General features: G+C 41.1%; 1 protein-coding gene across 1 annotated transcript; it reads left to right on the top strand.

Moving 5' to 3' along the window:
* The first annotated feature begins 2,643 nt into the window (after nucleotides 1-2,643).
* LOC122924913 (zinc finger protein OZF-like) lies at nucleotides 2,644-27,125 on the top strand. The gene is made up of 2 exons (XM_044276457.1): nucleotides 2,644-2,700; nucleotides 25,393-27,125. Exon 2 carries the CDS (start codon nucleotides 25,425-25,427, stop codon nucleotides 26,613-26,615), a length of 1,191 nt encoding a protein of 396 aa, XP_044132392.1. The 5' UTR covers nucleotides 2,644-2,700; nucleotides 25,393-25,424; the 3' UTR covers nucleotides 26,616-27,125.

Genomic DNA, 27,125 nt, shown 5'->3' on the forward strand with positions numbered 1-27,125 from the left:
TGTATACACGTGCACAGAACCTCATTTCAGTTCAACTTCAATGTGAATGCATATATATATATATATGTTTATCAGGCAGCAATACCAGAAGTGCACTTGCACTAAACGGGTATTATACACCTGACCACAGTAGTCATACACATCGAATAACATGTAATTCGATATGTTGTACTAGGGTGGTAACGCATGCGCAGAAGAGGGTAAAGGCCGAGCCTATGCCAAAAAGTGTGAAAGACAAGTGATAAGACATTGTTGTATTTAAAAACAAATTACAAGTAAATTATCATAATAATTAGTTTTACAATATACTGCGGCCATAATTTGACCAGAACAATATTATTACTTGGCCTCAATGGGGGGCCTTGAACTACAAATTACGAGGATGCTAGGCGTTGTTGTTCCTATTAGCCTCTTTTTCCTGACATACACATTTAGCCATGGCAGGAATAAGTAGTAATAAGGTCTCCCAACTCAGAGGCCTCAAAGTGCAAAGTGAGGTGTGAAAGGAAGAATTATTAATTATGGAAAACAAAATAAAGTGAATAAATAACAATATAAGTTACATCAATTCTACATGTTAATGGTGTCTAAAGTGCCACCATTACATATAATTAGCTATATATGCCATAAGTCAGAAAAATATATATGTTAGTATCCCAAATTGTTCGAACATAAAGAAAGAGCAGGTGAGGATATACCCTAAGGATCCTAGGTGACCCTGACTCCCTCGGTATGAAGTGCAGGGAGCCGGTGGTCGTGTACCCTCACTATTATAGGGTTTTCAGGTGTCACACAGTCTTAGGTACGTGGGCATACAATCGTCTACCTCTGAGACGCTTGTATGTGCTTAGCAGTCAGGGTGAGCTCTTAGGGTTTTATAGGGGTCACCTATATGCTCCTCAGTTTAGGATCAGGCCAGTCGAACGTTTATTCATAACTTCCAGCTATCTGCAACATCATCCGTGACACTACTTTTACAAAAAGCATATGGACCGCAAATTGGCGCATATTACACCAGGAATGATCTCCAGCTCCCTGGAAGCCATAGATTTCTTTCTCAGTGCACAGAACTCCCGAAGATGCTCCAGAATAATTACCTCTTAATATTTTGGCTGCATCTTACACCAGCAGGGTTCATTATCTATACTGGTGTAAGAAGGGTCACTCTTTAAGGGTTCTTCGGGGATTTGAATTTCAGAATTTTAGATTGTTTACATGCTTGCCCTCGGCATAACAGCAGCGAGCAGGTGAAATTTCAAGCCGCCCCATTCACTTTAAAGGGAAGCTGTCATCAACTTTATGCTGCCCATACTAACAGCAGTATAAAGTAGAGACAGGTGCGTTGATTTCAGCGGTCTGTAATTAAAAAGTTAAAAGTAAATGGTTGCCGAGACCCAACATCACAATCATTGCAGACTGGGCCTGGAAAAGAGTCATGGCCACCTGAGAAGAGTCCTGGTTATTCATAAATTCCTGCTCTCCCTGCCCACCTGCTGATGACTGACAATCTTCTACCTAGTTTTCTCCCTTTCTCTCTAGGAGAGAACTGCCAATCATCAGCAGATGGGCGGGAGAGCAGGAGAATATGAATAATCATGACTCTTCTCAAGTAGATTTGACTCTTTTCAAGGCCTGGGCTGTAATGATTATAATGCTGGATCTCAGCAACCACTTACTTTTAGCTCATGTGTGACACACTGCTGAAATCTGCATTTCTGTCACTATTTTATGCTGCCCTCATTGAGGTCAGCATAAGGTTGATGACAGGTTCCCTTTAATGGATGGGAGCTAACTGCATCTTTCCCACTTCAGGGGAGGTAGAATATGGCTCAGGAGGAGGATTCTCATCATGTGAGGGAGCTTACAGAGATTCTCCTCACGTTCATTCATTCACCATTGCCCATGTCTACAGACAAGGGGAGACCGGGCAAGTCTGGTAAGCTGCTCGGTGCGGCCCTCATGGATCAGACTTGTTTTTACAGTACATCCCACAGAGATCATGCCACTATTTTGTTAACTATTGAGAAAAATGACATTATCCTACCGAAAGAGGCCATATCCATTACAGGACACCGCTGCCATGAAAAGGTGCACTTGTCTGTACAGTGCTTAGGTAGGTGGTACGTGTGACACATCATCATGATGCCAGAACCAATACATTCTAGATGAACATTGCCCAGAGCACCACATTGTCTGTTCCAGCCTGTCTTCTCCAAGACTTAGAGGGAGATATAGATTTAGAGATTTCTCCAAAACCTCGGTGCCTGAGAGGAGACTGGGAGTAGTTGTTTTCACTGATCCATAGACAGATCTACAGGAGGCCATGTATTCAGTCACCGCGTGCTTGTGTCTCTTCAGATGGATCCAGAAGGAGAAATCCACCAGAGAGATGTCCCTGTCCTCTGTATTCCCAGGACTGTCCAGAGGAGAATCTTCAGGTAGATGGAGCTGAGTTCTATGCACATCTACTGTATATAGGGGGGTCCGGAAGTCATAGAGGGGTCATAGATTGTGGGGGTCTCTTATGTGGATCTGTTAGATTTCCCACCTGTCTGCTGTATTGTACTGAATTCTTACAGATGACAAATCTGGGGGAAGATCTGACTGATATTAAAGTGGAGGAAGAAGAAGAGAGGATGATGGGCGATCCCCCGTGTAGGAGTGAGGTGGAGGAGGACATTCCAGGAGATGTAACCACAGGTATGGAATCATGAATGGAGAACGGGACTTCAGATTCTGTCCTTGTTGTCATCAGTAGTATTGAGCGGGAGGTGCCATATTCAATTTCGACAAAATTCGCAAATATTCGCTTGAATATTCGTTTCATATTCGTCGAAATCGAATATTCGTCATTATTCTAGTTATCGCGATTAATATGCGATTTAAATAATCGCGTATTGCGATTATAACTTAAGGCTACTTTCCTATTGTTTTGATATCTAGAATTAGCAAAGATGACGAATATGACGAATGTATTCGTCATATTCCTCAAAACGAAGATAACGAAATATTCTCCATCTTCGTTTTAGCTACCTATTTGTCAACTTCGCTAATTCTAGCATTCAAATAGGAAAGTTTACTATAGAGACAGCTAAGTTTAATTCGCTATGCAATTATATATATTATTTTTTTTTAGAAATAGAATAATTATAATAATTATCAAGTAGTATAATTATTCTATTTATTTTAAAAAAAAATGTAATATAATCGCATAGCAAATTAAACTTAGCTGTCTCTATAGTCAACTTTCCTATTTGATTGCTAGAATTAGCGAAGTTGACGAATATGGAGCTAAAACGTAGATGGAGAATACTTAGTTATCTTCGTTTTGAGGAATATGACGAATACATTTGTCATATTCGTCATCTTTGCTAATTCTACCAAGCCAACCAGAGTAAACCAAGTTGAAATCGCAATTCGATTAATATAACTTGAAGTCATCGCATTGCGATTTCAACAGCACTGCATTTATATTCCATATTCGTTAACTTAGTTAATTCTAGCAAGCTGACCCATTAGAAACCCAGCTCCGTGTTGAAATCGCAATTCGATTAATTCAAGTTATAATAATCGAATTGCGATTTCAACCTGGACCTGGTTTACTATGGTTGGCTTGGTAGAATTAGCGAATATGGCGAATGTATTCGTCATATTCCTCAAAACGAAGATAACGAAGTATTCTCCATCTTCGTTCTAGCTACCTATTCATCAACTTCGCTAATTCTAGCAATCATTTCAAATAGGAAAGTTGAGTATAGAGACAGGTAAGTTTAATTCGATATGCGATTATATTACTGCTTTTTTTTTTATAAATAGAATAATTATAATACTTGATAATTATTATAATTATTCTATTTATTAAAAAAAAGAAAAAAATAATATAATCGCATAGCGAATTAAAAACAGCTGTCTCTATACTTAGCTGTCTCTATAGTCAACTTTCCTATTTGATTGCTATAATTAGCGAAGTTGACGAATAGGTAGTTAAAATAAAGATGGAGAATACTTTGTTATCTTCATTTTGAGGAATATGATGAATACATTCGCCATATTAGCTAATTCTACCAAGCCAACCATAGTAAACAAGGTTGAAATCGCAATTTGATTATTATAACTTGAATTAATCGAATTGCGATTTCAACGTAATTCTCAAATCTGACAGTACATTCTAGTATATGGAGACGTTCCCATGGTGATGGGGACGCTCCATGAGCACGGAAGTCGGCAGAAGCGGCAACGGGCACTGACTGGAGCAGCCAGGAAGTCAGGAATCCTAAGGACAGGTAAGAACAACTTTAGGGAAGTGGGAAAGAAAAAAATATAATAAAAAAAAATTTAAAAAAACGAATATTCGAAATATCGAATTTATAGCACTATATTCGAAATATTCGCGAATAAGCGAAGTGCCGATATTCGCAAAAAAAAAAAACGATATTCGAATATTCGCACTCAACACTAGTCATCAGGGCGGGAGGAGAATCTGATCACCGGCTGCTGCGCTGCTCTTTGATTGGAGATGTCTTCATCACATCATGAAGTGTTCCCCTTATCCAGCTGACAGTGATCTCTGATCAGATTCTTCTCTAATCCAGGCTGTTCTTGCAGGACATGACGGTCAGTCAGATTTACACACTCAATGGGGATTACGCGGGCACAGCTTTTCTGTCTGTGCTATTGTGAAAATCTACATGTACACGATTGTGCAGGAATTACATTCTGCCAGTGACCTACATGTACCAAGGGTTAGTAAAGAGATATTAAAAAGTAATCCATTTACTTAATTTTTTATTTTGTGATGGTTAAAAGGGGTTTGCGCAAAAAAACAGCTTTCAAAATGTCCTTACAAGACAAGTGACTTACTAAATACTTTTCCCTTTAACTTTGAGCTGCAATTCTTTTTTGTGAGCGGCAGTCACTTGCATCTCATCTGACGGTAGTGACTTCCCCTCTCTGTTTCTCCCCCCCGTCAGAAAGAATGTGCCGGTTATTTCATTAAACTCCCTTAATTACAAGCTATACCCTCCCCAAGAACTGGGAAAGCTGAGCGAAAACCGATAATCCCCCCCAAGGCTTTTCTCACGCTGCTCTAATAGGCTCTTTTGTAAACCTCATTCATCAGTTCCTTCAGATTTGACAGATTAATGCAGCATGCAGCTGTTTTATAACGTGAATTCAAAAAATTTGATAATGAATAAGCGTACACGGGCTAAGTGAAAACATATATTTACTAAGTGTGAATACAGTAATGTTCAACCCTTTAAAAAGGGCCTTGAGGCATGACTTGGATATTTAATAAGTGAGCAAATCATATGCAGATAGCTGTTTCAGGGTGATTTCCCCTCATCAATGCAGAGCACGGGTTGAGAGGTCTAAGTCAGGATTTGGGGGGTACTATCTCTCCTTGGGGAGAGAGTGCCTTAATGGGTGTGAGGAGTCTTATAGGCCATTCATGTTCCTCTGGAATTCTGGGAAGAAAGGGATGCAAATGAGCTCTTAACAAGCTCTGCCTCTAATGTCACCAAATGTAAGGCAGCTATTGTCATGGACGTACCGAGACATACAGACGTTCCCCCGACAGGTGGCAGGAGATCTTTGAGACTGGCAACACTTGGTTTGATCTGACATGTTTTCTTTTTGGATCAAATGACGTCTGTATTGTTTCTGGTGCTTGCTGGGGCCACTCCTGGAGAAAAAAAAGATTCAGTCATAAGAGGCGACAAGCATTCTTTACAGTAAGATCTGTAAATCTCTGGAATAGCCTGCCGCAGGAGCTGGTCACAGCAAATACTGTAGATGGCTTAAAAAAAGGTTTAGATGTCTTTTTAATTCAAAATAACATTCAGGTGTCACGGACGTTCCCGCGACAGGTGGAAGGAGATCGGTGAGACTGGCAACACTGGTTTGATCTGACATGTTTTCCATTTGGATCAAATGACGTCTGTGTTGTTTCTGGTGCTTGCCACACCTTCTTTCCCCAGGTGTGGCTATTGTGGTCATTTAACCTTCTCCATTTATTGTTGTTTCTCACACTATGCTATGCAGTTTATAGCTTCTGTCGGACTTGTGGTTAGCTTGTGTTTGGTTCTCGGCTGAGTTCCTGGTGCTACCAAAGCTTCATTGAAGATAAGTGTTTCCTTTCCGTTTTGTATTTTGTTTATGTATATACACTCACCTAAAAAATTATTAGGAACACCTGTTCTATTTCTCAATAATGCGATTATCTAGTCAACCAATCACATGGCAGTTGCTTCAATGCATGTAGGGTTGTGGTCCTGGTCAAGACAATCTCCTGAACTCCAAACTGAATGTCAGAATGGGAAAGAAAGGTGGGCTACAACAGCAGAAGACCCCACCTGGTACCACTCATCTCCACTACAAATAGGAAAAAGAGGCTACAATTTGCACAAGCTCACCAAAATTGGACTATTGAAGACTGGAAAAATGTTGCCTGGTCTGATGAGTCTCAATTTCTGTTGAGACATTCAAATGGTAGAGTCCGAATTTGGCGTAAACAGAATGAGAACATGTATCCATCATGCCTTGTTACCACTGTGCAGGCTGGTGGTGGTGGTGTAATGGTGTGGTGGATGTTTTCTGGGCACACTTTAGGCCCCTTAGTGCCAATTGGCCATCGTTTAAATGCCACGGGCTACCTGAGCATTGTTTCTGACCATGTCCATCCTTTCATGACCACCATGTACCCATCCTCTGATGGCTACTTCCAGCAGGATAATGCACCATGTCACAAAGCTCGAATCATTTCAAATTGGTTTCTTGAACATGACAATGAGTTCACTGTACTAAAATGGCCCCCACAGTCACCAGATCTCAACCCAATAGAGCATCTTTGGGATGTGGTGGAACGGGAGCTTCGTGCCCTGGATGTGCATCCCCCAAATCTCCATCAACTGCAAGATGCTATCCTATCAATATGGGCCAACATTTCTAAAGAATGCTATCAGCACCTTGTTGAATCAATGCCACGTAGAATTAAGGCAGTTCTGAAGGCAAAAGGGGGTCCAACACCGTATTAGTATGGTGTTCCTAATAATTCTTTAGGTGAGTATATGTGTGTGTTGCCTTTCCCTGTTGTTTGTCATGATGCCTGAGGGAGACTCCTGTTCGTCCTTCCCTTTGGAGGAACAGGTAGACTCAGTCCTGACATTAGTTCCAGTGTCCTATAGGGTGAGATAGGATTCTAGGTATCCGGTGTATGAACTTGCCTACCTTTGGGGCCTGTTCATACTGGTAGTCTGTCAGGACTGGAGTTAGGGTTTTCTCTAGGAGGTGTCCATCTTCTTCCCCTAGTTTCCAGGCCTTATTCCGGTATCCCCTTTCCCTCCTATGCTCGGTGTGGTGTTTTCCTCCCAAACATCAGCGTGACATTATAAACCACCAAAACCGTCATTTTGGCTTGATTCAGTACAGCCATGGATCCTATTGCTGCACTGGCTGGACAGCTGCAGGGGCTGTCTTTTGAGGTAGCTTACCTCTGCACGACCGTCTCGCAGATCCAGAGACCACAGGCTTCTTGTCCTAGTGGTGGTGGTTACCAGGCCTGTCTCGAGCCCTCCAGGACAGATTCTATGGGGGAAGTGATAATTTCCTTTTGTTTAGGGAGACGTGCAAATTGTATTTTAGGCTACGTCAGCACTCATCTGGGCATGAGAATCAGAGAGTTGGTGTGCTTATTTAGTTGCTTAAGGAGGACGCTCAGTCATGGTTTTTTTCTTTGCCCACCAGATCGCAGTCTCTCCGGTCGGTGGATGATTAAAACTCTGGGTCTTATCTATGATGACTCGGATCGGACCTCCCTGGCCAAGACCAAGCTACCTGGCCTTCGTCAGGGAGAGCGTTCTGCTGAGATCTGAGTTTAGGATACAGCTCTCCATAGTCAGTTTTATCAGGGATTATCAGAAAGGCTGAAGGACGCTTTTGGCCTTTCATGAGAATCCTGAGTCTCTGGAAGCCACTATGATGCCTAAGAGAGAGATCTAGGGGTCCCCACCCTCAGGACGTACTATGACATAACGTATCGTCTTCCTCTGACACTTTGGTTGAAGATACTCCTGGGTTTTAGTCTGTAATTAATGAAGTTACATCTAAATGGTCCCAAGTAACAACAAAGAAATATAATTGTACCAAAGAAGAAAGAAAAGCATTAGAAAAATTACAAAAGATCCATTGATTATAATTAAAAGAGCCGATAAAAGGGGGACTATTGTCCTTATGAATCAAAGTGCATATATAGCAGAAGCACATAGACAACTAGATGACGAAAATACATACACAAAATTAAAAGGAGATCCAGAAAATATATACATGAAAGAGTTAAGAATATTATTAATAGACTATGTATATTCAGGCACATTACATCATACGTCCACATGATTTCGCTATGTGGATGATATTTTCCTACTCTGGAAAGATACTGAAGAATCAATGAAAACTTTTATCGAATATTTGAATTCATACCATGAAACTATCACATTTCAGTTGCAATATTATCCTAGGATTATTCAATTCTTGGACGTAGAAGTTATGAAAAATGACAAAGGAGGGTTCGATACTGTACTATACTCTAAACCCACGGATCGGAATAATTTATTATTATATTCAAGTCATCATGCTCTACATATACAAACCGGATTCCAAAAAAGTTGGGACACTATACAAATCGTGAATAAAAACTGAATGCAATGATGTGAAGGTGCCAACTTCTAATATTTTATTCAGAATAGAACATAAATCACGGAACAAAAGTTTAAACTGAGAAAATGTACCATTTTAAGGGAAAAATATGTTGAATCAGAATTTCATGGTGTCAACAAATCCCCAAAAGTTGGGACAAGGCCATTTTCACCACTGTGTGGCATCTCCCCTTCTTCTTACAACACTCAACAGACGTCTAGGGACCGAGGAGACCAGTTTCTCAAGTTTAGAAATAGGAATGCTCTCCCATTCTTGTCTAATACAGGCCTCTAACTGTTCAATCGTCTTGGGCCTTCTTTGTTACACCTTCCTCTTTATGATGCGCCAAATGTTCTCTATAGGTGAAAGATCTGGACTGCAGACTGGCCATTTCAGTACCCGGATCCTTCTCCTACGCAGCCATGATGTTGTGATTGATGCATAGTGTGGTCTGGCATTATCTTGTTGAAAAATGCAGGGTCTTCCCTGAAAGAGATGACGTCTGGATGGGAGCATATGTTGTTCTAGAACCTGAATATATTTTTCTGCATTGATGGTGTCTTTCCAGACATGCAAGCTGCCCATGCCACACGCACTCATGCAACCCCATACCATCAGAGATGCAGGCTTCTGAACTGAGCGTTGATAACAACTTGGGTTGTCCTTGTCCTCTTTGGTCCGGATGACATGGCATCCCAGATTTCCAAAAAGAACTTCGAATCGTGACTCGTCTGACCACAGAACAGTCTTCCATTTTGCCACACTCCATTTTAAATGATCCCTGGCCCAGTGAAAATGCCTGAGCTTGTGGATCTTGCTTAGAAATGGCTTCTTCTTTGCACTGTAGAGTTTCAGCTGGCAACAGCGGATGGCACGGTGGATTGTGTTCACTGACAATGGTTTCTGGAAGTATTCCTGAGCCCATTCTGTGATTTCCTTTACAGTAGCATTCCTGTTTGTGGTGCAGTATCGTTTAAGGGCCCGGAGATCACGGGCATCCAGTATGGTTTTACGGCCTTGACTCTTGCGCACAGAGATTGTTCCAGATTCTCTGAATCTTAGGATGATGTTATGCACAGTTGATGATGATAGATGCAAAGTCTTTGCAATTTTTCGCTGGGTAACACCTTTCTGATATTGCTCCACTATCTTTCTGTGCAACATTGTGGGAATTGGTGATCCTCTACCCATCTTGGCTTCTGAGAGACACTGCCACTCTGAGAAGCTCTTTTTATACCCAATCATGTTGCCAATTGACCTAATTAGTGTTACTTGGTCTTCCAGCTCTTCGTTATGCTCAAATTTACTTTTTCCAGCCTCTTATTCCTACTTGTCCCAACTTTTTGGGGATTTGTTGACACCGTGAAAATTTGAATCAACGTATTTTTCCTTTAAAATTATACATTTACTCGGATTAAACGTTTGATCTGTCATCTACGTTCTATTACAAATAAAATATTGCCATTTGCCATCTCCACATCATCGCATTCAGTTTTTATTCACAATTTGTTTAGTGTCCCAACTTTTTGGGAATCCGGTTTGTATTTAAAAGTATACCTAAAAGTCAATTAATTTTTACAAAACAGATAACTCAAACAAATCATGATTATGAGAAGCAGAAAAATGTTGTCATTAAAAAATTCCTAGATCAGGGATATCCGAAAAAAATAATTTGTAATATAGAAAAAGAAGTAGACTTAATTCCCAGAGATTCCCTTCTGACTAGAAAAATGAAAAAAAACCTAATGATTGCCCAATGTATATAGGAACTTATGACAGTCATGCACCTTTGATTAAAAAAAATATTAATAAGTATTGGGAATTACTACAACATGATAAAAAATATGGAAAACGTTTTAAACAAAAACCTAATTTTTCATATAGAAAAGGGAAATCAATAGGTAATACAGTAGATTAATCAAAGGTGACATAAAAATACAAAAGAAAGATCGACAGATTTTTTGGGCCACAAGCAAAAAGGGAACATTTCCATCTTTATCCTGTACGAATTGCAATCAGATCATAAAAGGAAATACAATAAATCATCCTAGAAAAGGATAGTGTGTTTTTTCTGCAGACAGAAAGGACATTTTATAGATGTATGCATCCAGCCTCAAAAAGAAAAAAAAGGAAACGTTTAATTCCCATATGACTTTTGGAGGGATGGGAGGAGAGTCAGAAAATGTGCATTTGTCTTTGCCTGGTAGTACCCAATTTCTCCTGTCTGCTGAGGTGGCGCTATAGTCCAAGACTGTGGGGATTGAGGTGTTTATCGACAGTGGGGCAGGGGTGAACCTGGTTGATGCTCAGTTCATATGTATGCACGAGTTGTCTCCAAGTGCATTAGAGAAAAACATTTCTATTTTTGCTATTGAATCTGCACCTCTAACTCAGAAATGTTTATCGCAAGTGGTGCATGATATCCGATTAAGTGTGGGTGACTTTCATCAGGAATTTATCTTGTGTTTTGTGTTGGAGGGTCTCCCTTCTCCGTTGGTTCTGGGTTTACCGTGGTTAAGCAGGCACAATCCAACCATCGATTGGTAAACTAGACAGATTTTGGATTGGGTTGATTATTGCATTGACAATTGTCTGGATACATCTTTTTCTGCTTTAACCACTAAAACATTACCCTCTTTTATATCTGATTTTGCTGATGTATTTTCTGAAAGTGGATGCCAGGATTTACCTCCGCATCGGGAATATGATTGTCCTATCAACCTTAATCCCGGAGCTAAGTTGCCCAAATCTAGATTGTATAACCTTTCTGGACCAGAAAAAACAGCCATGAGAGAGTATATTACCGAGAGTTTGGCTAAAGGACGCATAAGACCTTCAAAATCTCCACTGACAGCAGGGTTTTTCTTTGTTAAATAAAAAGGACGGAACTCTTAATCTATGTCTGGATTTCCGTGAGCTCAAACGGATTACTGTCAGTGATCCTTACCCCCTTCCTTTGATTCCTGATTTGTTTAACCAGATTGCTGATGCCAAGGTATTCTCCAAGTTGGACTTAAGGGGGCATATAATCTGGCCAGGATCAAGGAAGGGGATGAATGGAAGATGGCTTTTGATACCCCAGAGGGTCACTTTGAGAACCTGGTCATGCCTTTTGGGTTGACCAATGCTCCTGCGGTTTTCCAGCATTTTGTGAATGACATTTTTCATCACCTGGTGGGGAGGTTTGTTGCTGTGTATTTGGATGATATAATAATTTATTCTTCAGATGTGGAGACTCATCAGGATCATGTTAGACAGGTGTTACAGATCCTAAGAGATAATAAATTGTATTCGAAATTAGCGAAGTGTGTTTTTGCTGTACATGAGGTGCAATTCTTGGGTTACATGCTGTCTTCTTCAGGTTTTCGAAATGGATCCAGAGAAAGTCCATGCTGTATTGGACTGGGATCAACCCAAAAATCTGAAGGCTCCTATGCGTTTTTTGGAGTTCACCAACTATTACCGAAAATGTATTGAGAACTATTCGACAGTGGCGAAACACTTAACTTGACTAAGAAAGGGAAAGATGTCTGTATGGTCTGATTCGGCGTTGCAAGCCTTTTCTGCGGTTAAGGAGTGCTTCTCTTCTGCCCCTATATTAGTGCAGCCGGTTGTATCGCAACCTTTAATTGTGGAAGTTGGCGCGTCCGAGGTGCGGGTAGGAGCAGTTTTATCGCAGAGCCCGTCACCTGGTAAATGGCACTTGTGTGCATTTTTCTCTAAAACACTCTCTGCCGCAGAGAGAAATTACGATGTGGGTAACAGAGTTGCTGGCCATTAAGTTGGCTTTTAAGTAGTGACATCATTGGTTGGAAGAGGCTATTCATCCGATCACGGTATTCACAGATCTCAAAAATCTGTCTTACCTGGAGTCGGCTAAATGACTGAACCCAAGGCTGGCCAGATGGTCTTTGTTTTTCACCAGATTCAATTTCATTGTCCCTTATCGTCCTGGGGTTAAGAACGTCAAGGCAGATGCCTTGTCACGTAGTTTTCCTGAAGGTGGTGATTTTGAAAATCCGAGTCAGATACTGTTGGTGATATCCGCTCTATACCCTGACCTAGAGGTGAAGGTGTTAAAGGCTCAGAGAGACGCACCGGAGTCTTTCCCCTCTGGGAAATTGTTTGTTTCATCAGAACTGCGTCATAAGGTGTTTGAGGATCATCACTGTACGGTTCTTACGGGACAGAGTAGATCCACTGCCGACCTCATCTCTCATAGATTCTGGTGGCCGTTGTTGCGTTAGTGTGTTGACGACTATGTGTCAGCCTGTAGTATCTTTGCAACACTAAGGTGACACATACTCAACCTTTTGGATCTCTACTTCCGTTGCCCATCCCGTCCAGGCCATGGACTCACTTGTCTATGAATTTTATTGCTAATCTGTCTAATTTGTCTGTAAAGACAGTTATTCTTTTTTTATTAATACATTTTATTGAAAAGAAAAACAAACACTATTTCCCAATCAAAAATGAATCATCAACATTATTAATGTTCTTCTTTTTACACCTACCCCAGAACTTCCCCCCTCCCTCCCCTCCCTCCCCTTGCGATGGGTCTTGTATCACCTCCGTCAGAAAGGCCGGAGAGGGGATAACGGTGGGTTGAAGGCAGGCAAAATTAAAGCTTACAAATCCCCCATACCTTATTCCATTTCTCCTCAATATTTCTTTGTTTATATAGGATATTTTAATATCTCTTAATCTTCTTAACCAGATTTAGCCATGTATACACACAGTAGGGATATTTCGTGAGAACCAAACTCATGTGATTAAGAGTCTCGCCAAGAACATTATTTTAATCAAGAGAATCTTTTTATACTTATAGCAATTAACCTGGGAAAGATCACCCAGTATCCAACATTCCACCGTATAGGAAATCACTACTTTCAGTTTTTGGTTAATAAGTTTAGCAATAGCCCCCCAATATTCTGTTAATTGTGTACAAAACCAAAACATATGGAAATATTCAGCCCCAGGTAATCCGCACCGTGGACAATTAGACGTATTTCTTAACCCACATTTGTTATGCCATACTGGCATGAGATAGACTATGTGTAAAATATAAAATTTAACTAAAACGTGATTTAAATTGTGAGACACTAATCTTAAATTAAACATAATATTTCTACAATCATCTGATGGCATCATTAAACAATCAGCTCCCCAAGCCTTTTGTCCAGGGGAGCGTATATTATTAAATAGTGCTTCAAGTAACAATTTATAAAGTTGAGAAATCTTAATCTTCTGAGCCAAGTTTCCCATCAATTCATTCACAAAAAGAGAAGTGTCTATGAAAAGAAAAAGTTTCCCCTTTACACTAGAAAGTGCCGAACGTTACTGTAAATACCTAAACCAAGATAAATTAATTATATGCTCTCTTTGTGCCAAATCCAGGAATGGAAGTATAGCTCCGTTACTCCCCACTGGTGTAACGTAAAGAATATAATTTTTCTGCCAATAGTTATCTCCAGCTAATTCATCTAACTCCTGTAAATAATAATTATGTCAGAGGGGCGTACAATAAAGAGATCCCCTTATTCCCAACCATCTTCTAATAGTACTCCATGTCTTCGTAAATAACTTCCTTGACTCCCTATAATCCTGTTGGGATCTGGATAATGACCCGGACTCTACGGCCTCCTTCACACGACCGTAAAAAATGGATCCACAAAAAATATGGATGACATCCGCGTGCATTGCATTTTTTCAGAATGGAACATCTGGCCCCTAATAGAACAGTACTATCCTATTCCATTATGTGGACAATAATAGGACATGTTCTATCTTTGAACGGAAATACGGAAACAGAAGACATATGGAGTACCTTCCGTAATTTTTTATCTCAATTTACTTATCAATGGAGTCAAATTTAACTGTAAAAGTCTTCAACTTTGGGGGATATCATCATAGCCAAATAGTCAAATGAGTCAGAGATCTTAGGCATATTCAGGGGCCCCTCAATGGAAGATTCAGGCCTATCTACAGGCATAAGAGTTGTTTTAGACCAATTAATATCAAATCCTGAGACTGAACGGAAAGAGTTAACTATTTGAATAAGTTCTGGAAGTGAGGTATCGGTATGATTTAAAAAAACAACAACACATCTTCCGCATATAGTGAAATGCGGTCCTCTGTTCCTAATATCCCAAACCCCTTGATCCCAGAATCTTGCCTAACTCTAGCAACGAGGGGCTCAATATAAATATTGAATAACAGTTGAGAAAGTGGACAGCCTTGACAGGTGCCTCTCTTCAAGGGGAAACTCCTTGTCAAGCTCTCATTAATATTCAATCTCGCAGTAGGGGACTTATACAAAAGCTTAGTCATATTTATAAATCTAATACCAAATCCCATCCTTTCCAGAACCTTCCAAAGAAATCCCCACTCCACCTTATCAAAGGCCTTAGTGGCATCCAGAGATAGAATGGAGCGGGAGACCACCCCAAAGGACTGTATATTAGCAAACAATCGGTGCAGAATATAATGAGTACCCTTATTGGAAATAAACCCATTCTGGTCAGGGTGTATAATTGATGAAATAACCTTAGATAGGCTAGTCAGAATCCTTGAAAGAAGCTTTATATCCGTATTCAATAAAGAAATCGGCCTATATGACCCCATATCTAGAGGGTCCTTATCCTTTTTCAATATTAGTGTTATTACAGCCTCAAGAGATTCTCTTTGAGTATCTGTAAGAACTGGGAGAGAAATAGAATCCAAATATGAATTTATCTCTTCATCTGTTATAACCTTATCTGAGTTATATACAGTCAGGTCCATAAATATTGGGACACTGACACAATTCTAACATTTTTGGCCCTATACACCACCACAATGGATTTGAATTAAAATGAATAAGATGTGCTTTAACTGCAGACTGTCAGCTTTAATCTGAGGGTATTTTTACATCCAAATCAGGTGAACGGTGTAGGAATTACAGCAGTTTGCATATCTGCCTCCCACTTGTTAAGGGACCAAAAGTAATGGGACATAATAATAATCATAAATCAAACTTTCACTTTTTAATACTTGGTTGCAAATCCTTTGCAGTCAATGGTTTACATCTTGTGGTCAACCCTCTGTATTCACTCTGGTGAAGTCTTCTCTTTATTGTTGACTTTGACACACATACACCTACCTCCTGGAGAGTGTTCTTGATCTGGCCAACTGTTGTGAAGGGTGTTTTCTTCACCAGTGAAAGAATTCTTCGGTCATCCACCACAGTTGTTTTCCGTGGTCTTCTGAGTCTTTTGGTGTTGCTGAGCTCAACGATGCATTCTTTCTTTTTAAGAATGTTCCAAACAGTTGTTTTGGGCACGCCTAATATTTTTGCCATTTCTCTGATGGGTTTGTTTTGTTTTTTCAGCCTAATGATGGCTTGCTTCACTGATAGTGACAGCTCTTTGGATCTCATCTTTAGAGTTGACAGCAACAGATTCCAAATGCACATAGCACACTTGAAATGAACTTTGGACCTTTTATCTGCTCATTGCAATTGGGATAATGAGGGAATAACACCTGGCCATGGAACAGCTGAGAAGCCAATTGTAAATACCCTCAAATTAAAGCTGACAGTCTGCAGTTAAAGCACATCTTGTTTGTTTCATTTCAAATTCATTGTGGTGGTGTATAGAGCCAAAAATCTTAGAATTGTGTCAATATCCCAATATTTATGGACCCGACTAACTCAGAGAAATGTTTCAAGAAGGTTCTCTTTATACTATCTTGATCTTCAATAATTATACCCTCAGATGACCGGATACTATCTCCTTTTTTTGTTCTTGATTAGAAATCACTCTCGATAAGAGGTTCCCAGGTCTACCCGATTCCGAAAAATATTTTTGTCCCTTAAAATAGAGCCTCTGCTGGGCCTTTTCCAAGAGAAAGTCAGAATACGCCTGGCTTGCATTCTGCATACTTTCCTTGTTTCCTACTGTTTTATTTTGAGAGAACTCATTCATAGCAATTAACATTGCTTCTTTTAGCTCCTTCTCTTTCTTACCATATCCCTTTCTTAAATTAGAAATATTACAAAAAAAAAACTTCCCTCATAAAGGCCTTGAATGCATCCCATACCATTTGGATTTTCGCTGAATTATAATTACTATTCCAGAAGCGCAACATCTCCTGTTTCATAAATTCATGATTGTCCATTATAGAGATCCAATGGGGATTCAATCTAAATGGGGGTCTTGCTCTACAGTTATTGTCCCCCGTGGTCAATTCCAAAAAAAGGGGTACATGATCCGATTTCGACCTGGCCTCATATTTCACCTGTTTTATATATATCAGTTTTTATTTATCAGGGCCAGGTCTATCCTAGACATGGAATTTCCAGATTTACTTATACAGGAATAAGCTCTTTTCCCCTTTCCAACATATCCCCATATATCCACAAAACCTGATTCCCTACAGAAGCATGCCAAAGGGGACCCTTGGGCCGGGACATATATATATTTCCCCATAGAGGTCCTATATGTTTCTGGATTAATAACACAGTTAAAATCCCCAATAACTAATAAGGGTCATTCAGGCCACTGGTCCATAAAGGTTAATAAACAATTTAGTACATGTAGAGAAAAAGGGGGAGGGATATAGACAAAAGCCAAAATACACAGTATTCTAGAGAGTCTCCCATAAAGAAAGACAAACTTCCCTGGTTTGTCGATAAAGGATACCTCGCAGACAAAATAAATCCCCTATTAACTAAAACTGTAACTCCCCTGGAGTAACTAGTAAAGGTAGAATGATAAGTCTGTGCAGCCCATCCCCTACCGAGTTGCAAAACCGACTCCTCAGTAGAATGAGTCTACACCAAGCAAACAATCGCTGGTAGGTGTCTCTGAGCCTGGTTGAAAACCGCCTGTCTTTTTATCTTATCCCCAAGACCTCGAACATTCCAAGTAAAAATTCTAACTGACATCAAGTTAGCCAACAGATTCCCATAATATAAAAAAACTCAAAATCCCGGCTCCCAACCCCACCATCTTAAGAGACGCATCGCAACCTATCCCACAAACCTCCCCCCCGGACGTTCTGATCCGCTACATCACTGTCACAGATCTCTCAACTAAGACCACCCCCCCCCCCCTCTGCCCTTCCCAGACCACTATCACAAGGAAGAAAGAAAAAAAAACAAATGAAGGAGCTTCTTAGATATTATTCTGATCCAGCCAATCTATCACAGAGTCCAGAGAATCAAAAAAATGAGTTCCACCATTGAAGATTACTTACAGTTTCGCTGGATAAATAAATTAGTATTTAATGTCTTTTCCTTGCAAGAGTTTTTTTTCTTGCCGTGAAAGTGCGTCTCTTTTACTGGATCTCTTTTGAGAAGTCCAGAAAAAAGGACAATTTACTTCCATTATATAAGATAGGAGGACACTCCCTCGCCCTTCTTAGGATCATGTCTCTATCTCGTGACGCAAGTCCATGGTTGCTCTCCAGGATTGGATAACTGTCACAACCAGACAGCTGAGAAGCTCTGACAGAGGCCTTTCAGAACCTCCTCCTTGAGTTTCTGTGTTGTGGTATTCAGCTCCTCCTCTCGTTAGCCTCTCTCAAGCTGTCATGTGTTGGACTAATTGCTTCCCTTTAAATTCTTCCCCAGAAGGCTTTTCTGGGCGGCTTATACTACTACCTGGAGTGTGTGTGCACGCTGACTCTGTCCTCCTGTTTGCTTCAAAGCTAAGTGTTGTACCTTTATCTGTTATTTTTTGTTTGCTGGATCCCAGGTGACCCTGACTCCCTCCGTATCTTGTGTAGGGAGCCGGTGGTCGTGTCCCCTCACTATTGTAGGGTGCTCAGGGCTTTATAGTCAAGGTTCGTCGATATGCAAACCTCCACCATTCGGATCTTTGCATAGGCTGAGCAGCCAGGGAAAGTGCCAGGTCTTCTGCAGGGGTCTCCCTTGGTTCCTTAGTTTTTGGATCCAGCGAGTCGTTTATACATGTTGCTTTGCCTTGTTTCCTGTACACCGTCCGTGACATTATAAGCCGCCATAACCGTCTCAAGCATGGATCCGGTTTCACTTTTGGCTGAACGCTTCCAGGGTCTTTCATTGGAGGTAGCTGATCTCTGTAAGACTTTTTCTCAGCTTCAAGTGACCGGTTCAGCTTGCGTTCATGGAGTTTGTTCTGAGCCTAAGATCTCGCTCCCGGATCCGTTCTCCGGGGGTAGTGAGAATTTTGTGCGTTTTAGAGAGGCTTGCAAACTCCATTTTCGCCTTCTTCCCCACTCCTCTGGTGATGAGGAACGGAGGGTGGGGATCATTATATCGCTGCTCAGAGGTAACGCTCAGTCCTGGGCCTTTTCGCTGCCGGAGGGGGCACGGCCTCTCCGTTCAGTGGATGAATTCTTTTTAGCCCTGGGTCAGATATATGATGATCCGGATCGTATTGCTCTGGCTGAGTCTAAACTACGTCTATTATGCCAGGGTAAACAATCAGAATTTCGGAGATGGGCAGTTGATACTGGTTGGAATGATGCTGCGCTCCGAAGTCAATTTTGCCATGGTCTTTCAGAGGGATTGAAAGATGCATTTGCCTTTCATGAGAGGCCTATTTCTTTGGACTCTGCTATGTCTCAGGCCGTTCGTATTGACAGGCGTCTTAGAGAGAGAGGAGAGATGTCCCCTTCCTGTCATACTCAGTCCCAGGACAGTGCAGCGGTCCCGTTCTGTGCGCAGGGGTCTCAGTCGCCGTCAGCCCCTTCTGAGCAGGAGCCCATGCAGCTGGGGTTGATTGCTTCTGACAATAGAAGATTCAGCTCGCATGGGAGGGTTTGTTTTTGTTGTGGAGGTATAAATCATTTGGCAAATATTTGTCCCTCTAGGAGATTCAGGCAGTTTTCTGAGAGTAATAAAGAAACAAACAGGAAAAAATCTTTTAAAAATGTTCCGTCTGTTACTATTGGCAGGGTTGAGGCGGAAATTGAAGGTTTTCCATTTGCTTGTAGTTCCCGTTTTGTCCTGCCGGCTAGGGTGGCGCTAGAGAGCAAGAACATTTTTTGTGAGATTTTTGTGGATAGTGGAGCAGCGGTTGATCTCATTGATAATCAATTTGCGATAACTCATGGTTTCCAGGTGCGCACTTTGGGAAAGGATATTCCTGTTTTTGCTATCGATTCCGCTCCACTTTCTCAAAAATCATTAAAGGGCATAGTTCACAATATCCGTTTAATTGTGAGTGATGCTCATGTTGAGGATGTGTCATGTTTCGTCCTTAGCGGTTTACCCACCCCTCTGGTGTTGGGGCTGCCCTGGCTCACTAAGCATAACCCCACCATTGATTGGCAAGCGAGGCAAATAAATGGTTGGAGTGACTTTTGCAGAGAGAATTGCCTCATGACATCTGTTTCTGAGGTTGCTACTAAGACTGTACCATCTTTTCTCTCTGAATTTTCGGATGTCTTCTCTGAGAGTGGAGTTCAGGATTTGCCCCCGCACAGGGAGTACGATTGCCCTATTAATCTCATCCCAGACGCCAAGCTGCCTAAATCTCGTTTATACAATCTTTCCCAACCTGAGAGGATCGCTATGCGTGCTTATATCTCTGAGAGTCTGAGAAAGGGACACATACGACCCTCGAAGTCACCTGTTGCCGCTGGTTTTTTCTTTGTTAAGAAAAAAGATGGTTCTTTAAGACCTTGTCTGGATTTCAGGGAGCTGAACAATATCACAATTCGTGACCCTTATCCGCTTCCTCTGATCCCGGACCTATTTAACCAGGTTGTTGGGGCTAAAGTCTTTTCCAAATTAGATTTAAGAGGGGCATACAACCTGGTCAGGGTCAGAGAAGGGGACGAATGGAAGACGGCCTTCAATACCCCTGAGGGCCATTTTGAAAATTTGGTTATGCCCTTTGGTTTGATGAATGCCCCAGCCGTTTTTCAGCACTTCGTGAACAGCATTTTTTATCATTTGATGGGAAAATTTGTATTGGTGTATTTGGATGACATTTTGATTTTTTCTCCAGATTTCAAAACTCATAAGGAACATTTACGTCAGGTCTTGCTCATCCTGCGGGAGAATAAATTATATGCGAAACTGGAAAAATGTGTGTTTGCGGTTCCAGAAATTCAATTTCTGGGGTTTCTTCTCTCCGCTTCTGGTTTTCGCATGGACCCCGAGAAGGTCCGCGCTGTGCTTGAGTGGGAGCTTCCTGAGAATCAAAAGGCGCTGATGCGTTTTTTGGGCTTTGCCAATTATTACAGGAAGTTCATTTTGAATTATTCTTCTATTGTTAAACCACTCACTGATATGACCAGAAAGGGGGTAGATTTTTCTTCTTGGTCAGTAGAGGCGCGTAAGGCTTTTTCTAATATCAAGGAGAGTTTTGCTTCCGCTCCCATCTTGGTGCAACCTGATGTTTCTTTACCCTTCATAGTTGAGGTTGATGCTTCTGAGGTGGGTGTGGGGGCGGTCTTGTCTCAGGGTTCCTCTCCTGCCAATTGGCGACCGTGTGCCTTTTTCTCAAGAAAACTCTCCTCCGCAGAGAGAAATTACGATGTGGGAGATAGGGAATTGTTGGCCATCAAGTTGGCTTTTGAGGAATGGAGCCATTGGCTAGAGGGAGCCAGACACCCTATTACCGTATTTACTGACCATAAAAATCTGGCCTACTTGGAGTCAGCCAAGCGTCTGAACCCGAGACAGGCCAGATGGTCGTTGTTCTTTTCTAGGTTTAATTTTGTTGTCACGTTCCGCCCTGGAGTTAAGAATGTGAAGGCAGATGCCCTGTCACGTTGTTTTCCGGGAGGCGGGAATTTTGAAGACCCGGGTCCCATTTTGGCTGAAGGTGTGGTGGTCTCTGCTCTTTTTCCTGAATTGGAGGCAGAGGTGCAGGCAGCCCAGTCAGAGGCTCCTGATCTTTGTCCTCCTGGGAGGTTGTTTGTGCCTCTCGCTTTAAGACACAAGATTTTTAAAGAACACCACGATACGGTCCTTGCTGGGCACCCGGGGGTAAGAGCCACACTGGATCTCATCGCTCGGAGATTCTGGTGGCCTGCGCTTCGTAAGTCGGTTGAGGGTTTTGTGGCAGCCTGCGAGACTTGCGCTCGTGCCAAAGTCCCTCATTCACGGCCATCAGGTCCTCTCCTTCCCTTACCCATTCCTTCCCGTCCTTGGACACATCTGTCCATGGACTTCATAACGGACCTGCCTCGTTCCTCGGGGAAGACTGTGATTCTGGTGGTGGTGGACCGTTTTAGCAAAATGGTGCATTTCATCCCTTTTCCTGGTTTGCCCAATGCTAAGACGCTGGCGCAGGCATTTGTTGATCACATTGTCAAATTGCACGGTATTCCTTCAGACATAGTCTCTGATAGGGGCACGCAGTTTGTTTCCAGATTCTGGAAGGCTTTCTGTTCTCGCTTGGGGGTTCGGTTGTCATTCTCTTCTGCTTTCCACCCGCAGTCGAATGGCCAGACAGAGCGCGTCAATCAGAATCTGGAGACATATCTGCGTTGTTTTGTGGCGGCGAATCAAGAGGATTGGTGTTCTTTTTTGTCCCTTGCTGAGTTTGCTTTAAATAACCGTCGTCAGGAGTCCTCTGATAAGTCACCATTTTTTGGTGCATATGGCTTTCATCCACAGTTTGGGACTTTCTCGGGAGAGGGGTCTTCTGGTTTACCTGATGAGGACAGATTCTCCTCGTCTTTGTCATCTATTTGGCAAAAGATTCAAGATAATCTAAAGAGCATGAGTGAGAGATATAAGCGTGTGGCTGATAAGAGACGTGTGCTTGGTCCGGACCTGAATGTTGGTGACCTGGTGTGGTTGTCTACCAAGAATATCAAATTGAAGGTTCCCTCCTGGAAGTTGGGTCCTAGGTTTATTGGGCCTTACAAAATCCTGTCTGTCATCAATCCTGTTGCATACCGTCTTGATCTTCCTCAGACTTGGAAGATCCATAATGTTTTTCATAAGTCCTTATTGAAACCTTATGTTCAACCCATTGTACCCTCGCCTTTGCCTCCTCCTCCGATTATGGTTGATGGGAATCTTGAATTTCAGGTCTCTAGGATTGTGGATTCTCGTCTTGTCCGCGGTTCTCTTCAGTACCTTGTTCAGTGGGAGGGGTATGGTCCTGAGGAGAGGATGTGGGTCCCAGTGACGGACATTAAGGCCTCTCGTCTCATCAGGGCTTTCCATAGGTCCCATCCTGAGAAGGTGGGTTCTGAGTGTCCGGAGTCCACTCGTAGAGGGAGGGGTACTGTCACAACCAGACAGCTGAGAAGCTCTGACAGAGGCCTTTCAGAACCTCCTCCTTGAGTTTCTGTGTTGTGGTATTCAGCTCCTCCTCTCGTTAGCCTCTCTCAAGCTGTCATGTGTTGGACTAATTGCTTCCCTTTAAATTCTTCCCCAGAAGGCTTTTCTGGGCGGCTTATACTACTTCCTGGAGTGTGTGTGCACGCTGACTCTGTCCTCCTGTTTGCTTCAAAGCTAAGTGTTGTACCTTTATCTGTTATTTTCTGTTTGCTGGATCCCAGGTGACCCTGACTCCCTCCGTATCTTGTGTAGGGAGCCGGTGGTCGTGTCCCCTCACTATTGTAGGGTGCTCAGGGCTTTATAGTCAAGGTTCGTGGATATGCAAACCTCCACCATTCGGATCTTTGCATAGGCTGAGCAGCCAGGGAAAGTGCCAGGTCTTCTGCAGGGGTCTCCCTTGGTTCCTTAGTTTTTGGATCCAGCGAGTCGTTTATACATGTTGCTTTGCCTTGTTTCCTGTACACCGTCCGTGACAATAACCCCCTGGAAGCCGGTGTACCCTTTCCACTAAAAACAATGGAGAAAAATATTCCTTTCCAAACTTTCCTGAATTAAAGACTGTATCATTTCAGCAGGATCATTTTCTTCATTACCCTTAGGCAAACCAAGAATTCTCAAGTTGCATCTCCTGGACCTGTCCTCCAAATCCACCACTTTTAAAAAAAAATAAATATTAGCCTCCATTCTCAATGTGGAAATTTAAGATTTAGATATTTTAACTTCATTCTCCAAAGCCCCCATCGATTTTTCTATAGTTGTAACTTTGTTCCGAATCTTTGTCACATCGCCCCTTATCAGGACCATGTCTGTCTGTATTACCCTGAGCTGGGTTGAGATATTCTGTATTAAATTTTAAGTTTCAATTTTATTTTACCGCAACTAGGATTTCTTTTAGTGGGGCAAAATCCACAATGGACGGTTCATTTAGATCTTCCCTCATTGCCCCCTTGTTCTGAGCATCATCTTCCAGTACTTCTTCCACTCTGAAACCGGCACTATTTTTTACATTTAAATCAGCCATCCCTTTTTGCCCTGCTCTTGTGGTCGCAATTGGGGACTTTAGAAAGTGGTAAATTTTTGTTGACTCTAGTGATTTCCGCCCTGCTTTTAGAGACGAATGGCCTGCTGAACGCCTATTTTGCTCAGGGACCATTACCTTTTTCTTTTTTCTTTTTTTTCTTTTCTTCTTTTTTCTCTCTTCTCCCTTTCCTTTTTAACCCCTTAAGGACCCTGGAATTTTAATTTTTTTCGTTTAGATTTTTCACTCCCCGCCTTCCCATAGTCCTAACTTTTTTATTTTTCCATTCACATAGCCTTGATAGGGCTTAATTTTTTGCGGGACAAGTTGTACTTTCTAATGGCATACCATGTAGTAGGGAACAGGAACAAATTCCAAATTGGGTAGAATTGGGGAAAAACGCAATTCTGATAACGTTTTTTTTTTTTTTATACTGTACACAATGCAGTAAAATTTAAACCTTTGAGGAAAAAAAAAATTTTTTTTTATAACCATATTCTGACTCCTCTAACTTTTTTGTAGCTATGTGTACGGGGCTGTGTGAGGGCTCATTTTTTGCGGGACAATCTGTTCTTTTCAGTGATACAAATTTTAAGTGTGTGCGACTTTTTGATAACTTTTTATAAAAAAATTATTGGGTAGTTAAAGTGACAAAAAATTGTTTTAATTTTTTTTTCCGCTACGCCATTGCCGTATGCCATTAATATTGTTATATTTTAATAGTATAGGCATTTTCGCACGTGGCGATGCCCATGAAGTTTATTTTTTTATTGGTTAAGTTTTGGTTTTTTTTTGACCATGGCATCTGAAAGGTAAGATGTATGCGATCAGCCTTATAGGGTAAGATAGGATTCTAGGTATTCTAGGTATTCGGTGTATGAACTTGCCTACCTTTGAGGCCTGTTCATACTGGTAGTCTGTCAGGACTGGAGTTAGGGTTTTCTCTAGGAGGTGTCCATCTTCCTTCCCCAGATTCCAGGCCTTATTCCGGTATCCCCTCTCCCTCCTATGCTCGGTGTGGTGTTTTCCTCCCACAAACAAGCATTACAGCTATCCTGTAAGTCAATGTTGGATCCTTAAATTAGGCCTTGAGCGAATATTGTTGAATATTGAGTGAATAGTTGAATATTGAGAGATGAGCGATCATTAGTTAATAGTGTCTGCCTGACCCCCCCTACCCTTCGAGGTAGCAAGGTTGCACCCCTTACCCAGTCCTAGAAACAACCCTGATCACACATGCATTTTTTTGTGCACTTTTTTTTAACCAAATCCAGAAGTGTATTTAAAATCAATGAGTTACCTGTATACCTATAGTTCCTGATGAATCCACTTCTTGCCTAATATGAATGTTATAAGTTTGTCTGATTCATAGTTTGGAAAGAAAACAGAAATTTAAATTTTATCTTAACAGAAAATCCCAGTAAGAACTCTGAGGTAAACTTCATGTTATCGCTAAATTATGAAATAGAAGATAAAGACATCATGCAGTTCTCTTTAGGAAAAAACATTAATCTACATCCAGGACTTTACAATGCAGATCAGTCATCTAATCGATCTAATCCTGCTGACTATGAGAAACTGTCTCCTGACCAATCACAGATTGTTACCACAAGTATACTTCAGAAAAGGGGTAAAAGGTTCCAGTGTGGCAATGAATTCACAAAAAGTCTTTCTACACAAAGAATAATTCAGAAAGGAGAGAAGCCATATTCATGTTCCGAATGTGGGAAGTGTTTTACACAGAAATCAAAGCTTGTTAATCATAAGAGAAGTCATACAGGAGAGAAGCCGTACTCATGTTCAGAATGTGAAAAATGCTTTTCAGAAAAATCTAATCTTGTTAGGCATGAAAAAAGTCACACCAGAGAGAAGCCATATGCATGTTCAGAATGTGAGAAATGTTTTACACAGAAATCAAAGCTTGTTAATCATAAGAAAAGCCATACAGGAGAAAGGATGTATTCATGTTCAGAATGTGGGAAATGCTTTTCAGAGAAATCAAATCTTGTTAGGCATGAAAGAATTCACACTGGAGAGAAGCCATATTCATGTTCAGAGTGTGAGAAATGCTTTTCAGAAAAATCAAATCTTGTTAGGCATGAAAAAAGTCATACCAGAGAGAAGCCATATTCATGTTTAGAATGTGGGAAATGCTTTTCAGAAAAATCAAGTCTTGGTAAACATGAGAGAACTCACACAGGAGAGAAGCCATATTTATGTTTAGAATGCGGAAAATGTTTTACACTTAAACAAAGTCTTGATTATCATAAGACAATTCACACAGGAGAGAAGCGTTATTCATGTTCAAAATGTGGGAAATGTTTTTCACATAAATCAAGTTTTGTTAGACATATGAGAAGTCACACAGGAGAGAAACCATATTCATGTCCAGAATGTGGGAATTGTTTTACACATAAACCAAGTTTTGATAATCATATGATAAGGCACATAGGCAAGAAGCCATATTTATGTCCAGAATGTGGAAAATGTTTTACAAATAAACCAAGTTTTGATAATCATATGATAAGGCACACAGGAGAGAAGCCATATTCATGTTCAGAATGTGGGAAATTTTTTACACAAACATCAAATCTTATTAGGCATGAAAGAATTCACACCGGAGGGAAGCTATAGTCATGTTTAGAATGTGGGAAATGTTTTACACACAAATCAAGTTTTGTTACACATATGAAAATTCACACAGGAGAGAAACCATATATATGTTCACAATGTGGGAAATGTTTTAGACAAAAGTCAGATCTTGTTAGACATGAGAGAAATCACACAGGAGAGAAGCCGTATTCATGTTTAGAATGTAGGAAATGTTTTACACAAAAATTAAATCTTGTTGCACATCAGAGATTTCACAAAGGAGAAAAGCCACTTTGATATTTTAGGAGTGGAAAATGATTTGTATTGCCTCCTGCGGCTGGGACTTAATTGTACACAACTTTTATGTCACCTGTCGGTCTGTGTGAACCCACTGTGTCTTTTATATACCTTTTATGTAGTTGTGACCTTTTTTCCCACGGTTTCTCTGTAATTTTGATCATGTTTGTTCATGGGGAATGAGTAGCATAAAACATTTTACAAGTATTAAAACATGATTTATGCTGATTCACATACATGAAACATGATCTCTTG

This window comes from Bufo gargarizans, chromosome 1, assembly GCF_014858855.1.
Source record: "Bufo gargarizans isolate SCDJY-AF-19 chromosome 1, ASM1485885v1, whole genome shotgun sequence".
In the NCBI taxonomy this organism is placed as follows: Eukaryota; Metazoa; Chordata; class Amphibia; order Anura; family Bufonidae; genus Bufo; species Bufo gargarizans.

Coding starts and splice junctions, on each gene's coding strand:
- LOC122924913 (XM_044276457.1), top strand. CDS start 25,425: ATGTTATCGCTAAATTATGAAATAGAAGATAAAGACATCATGCAGTTC.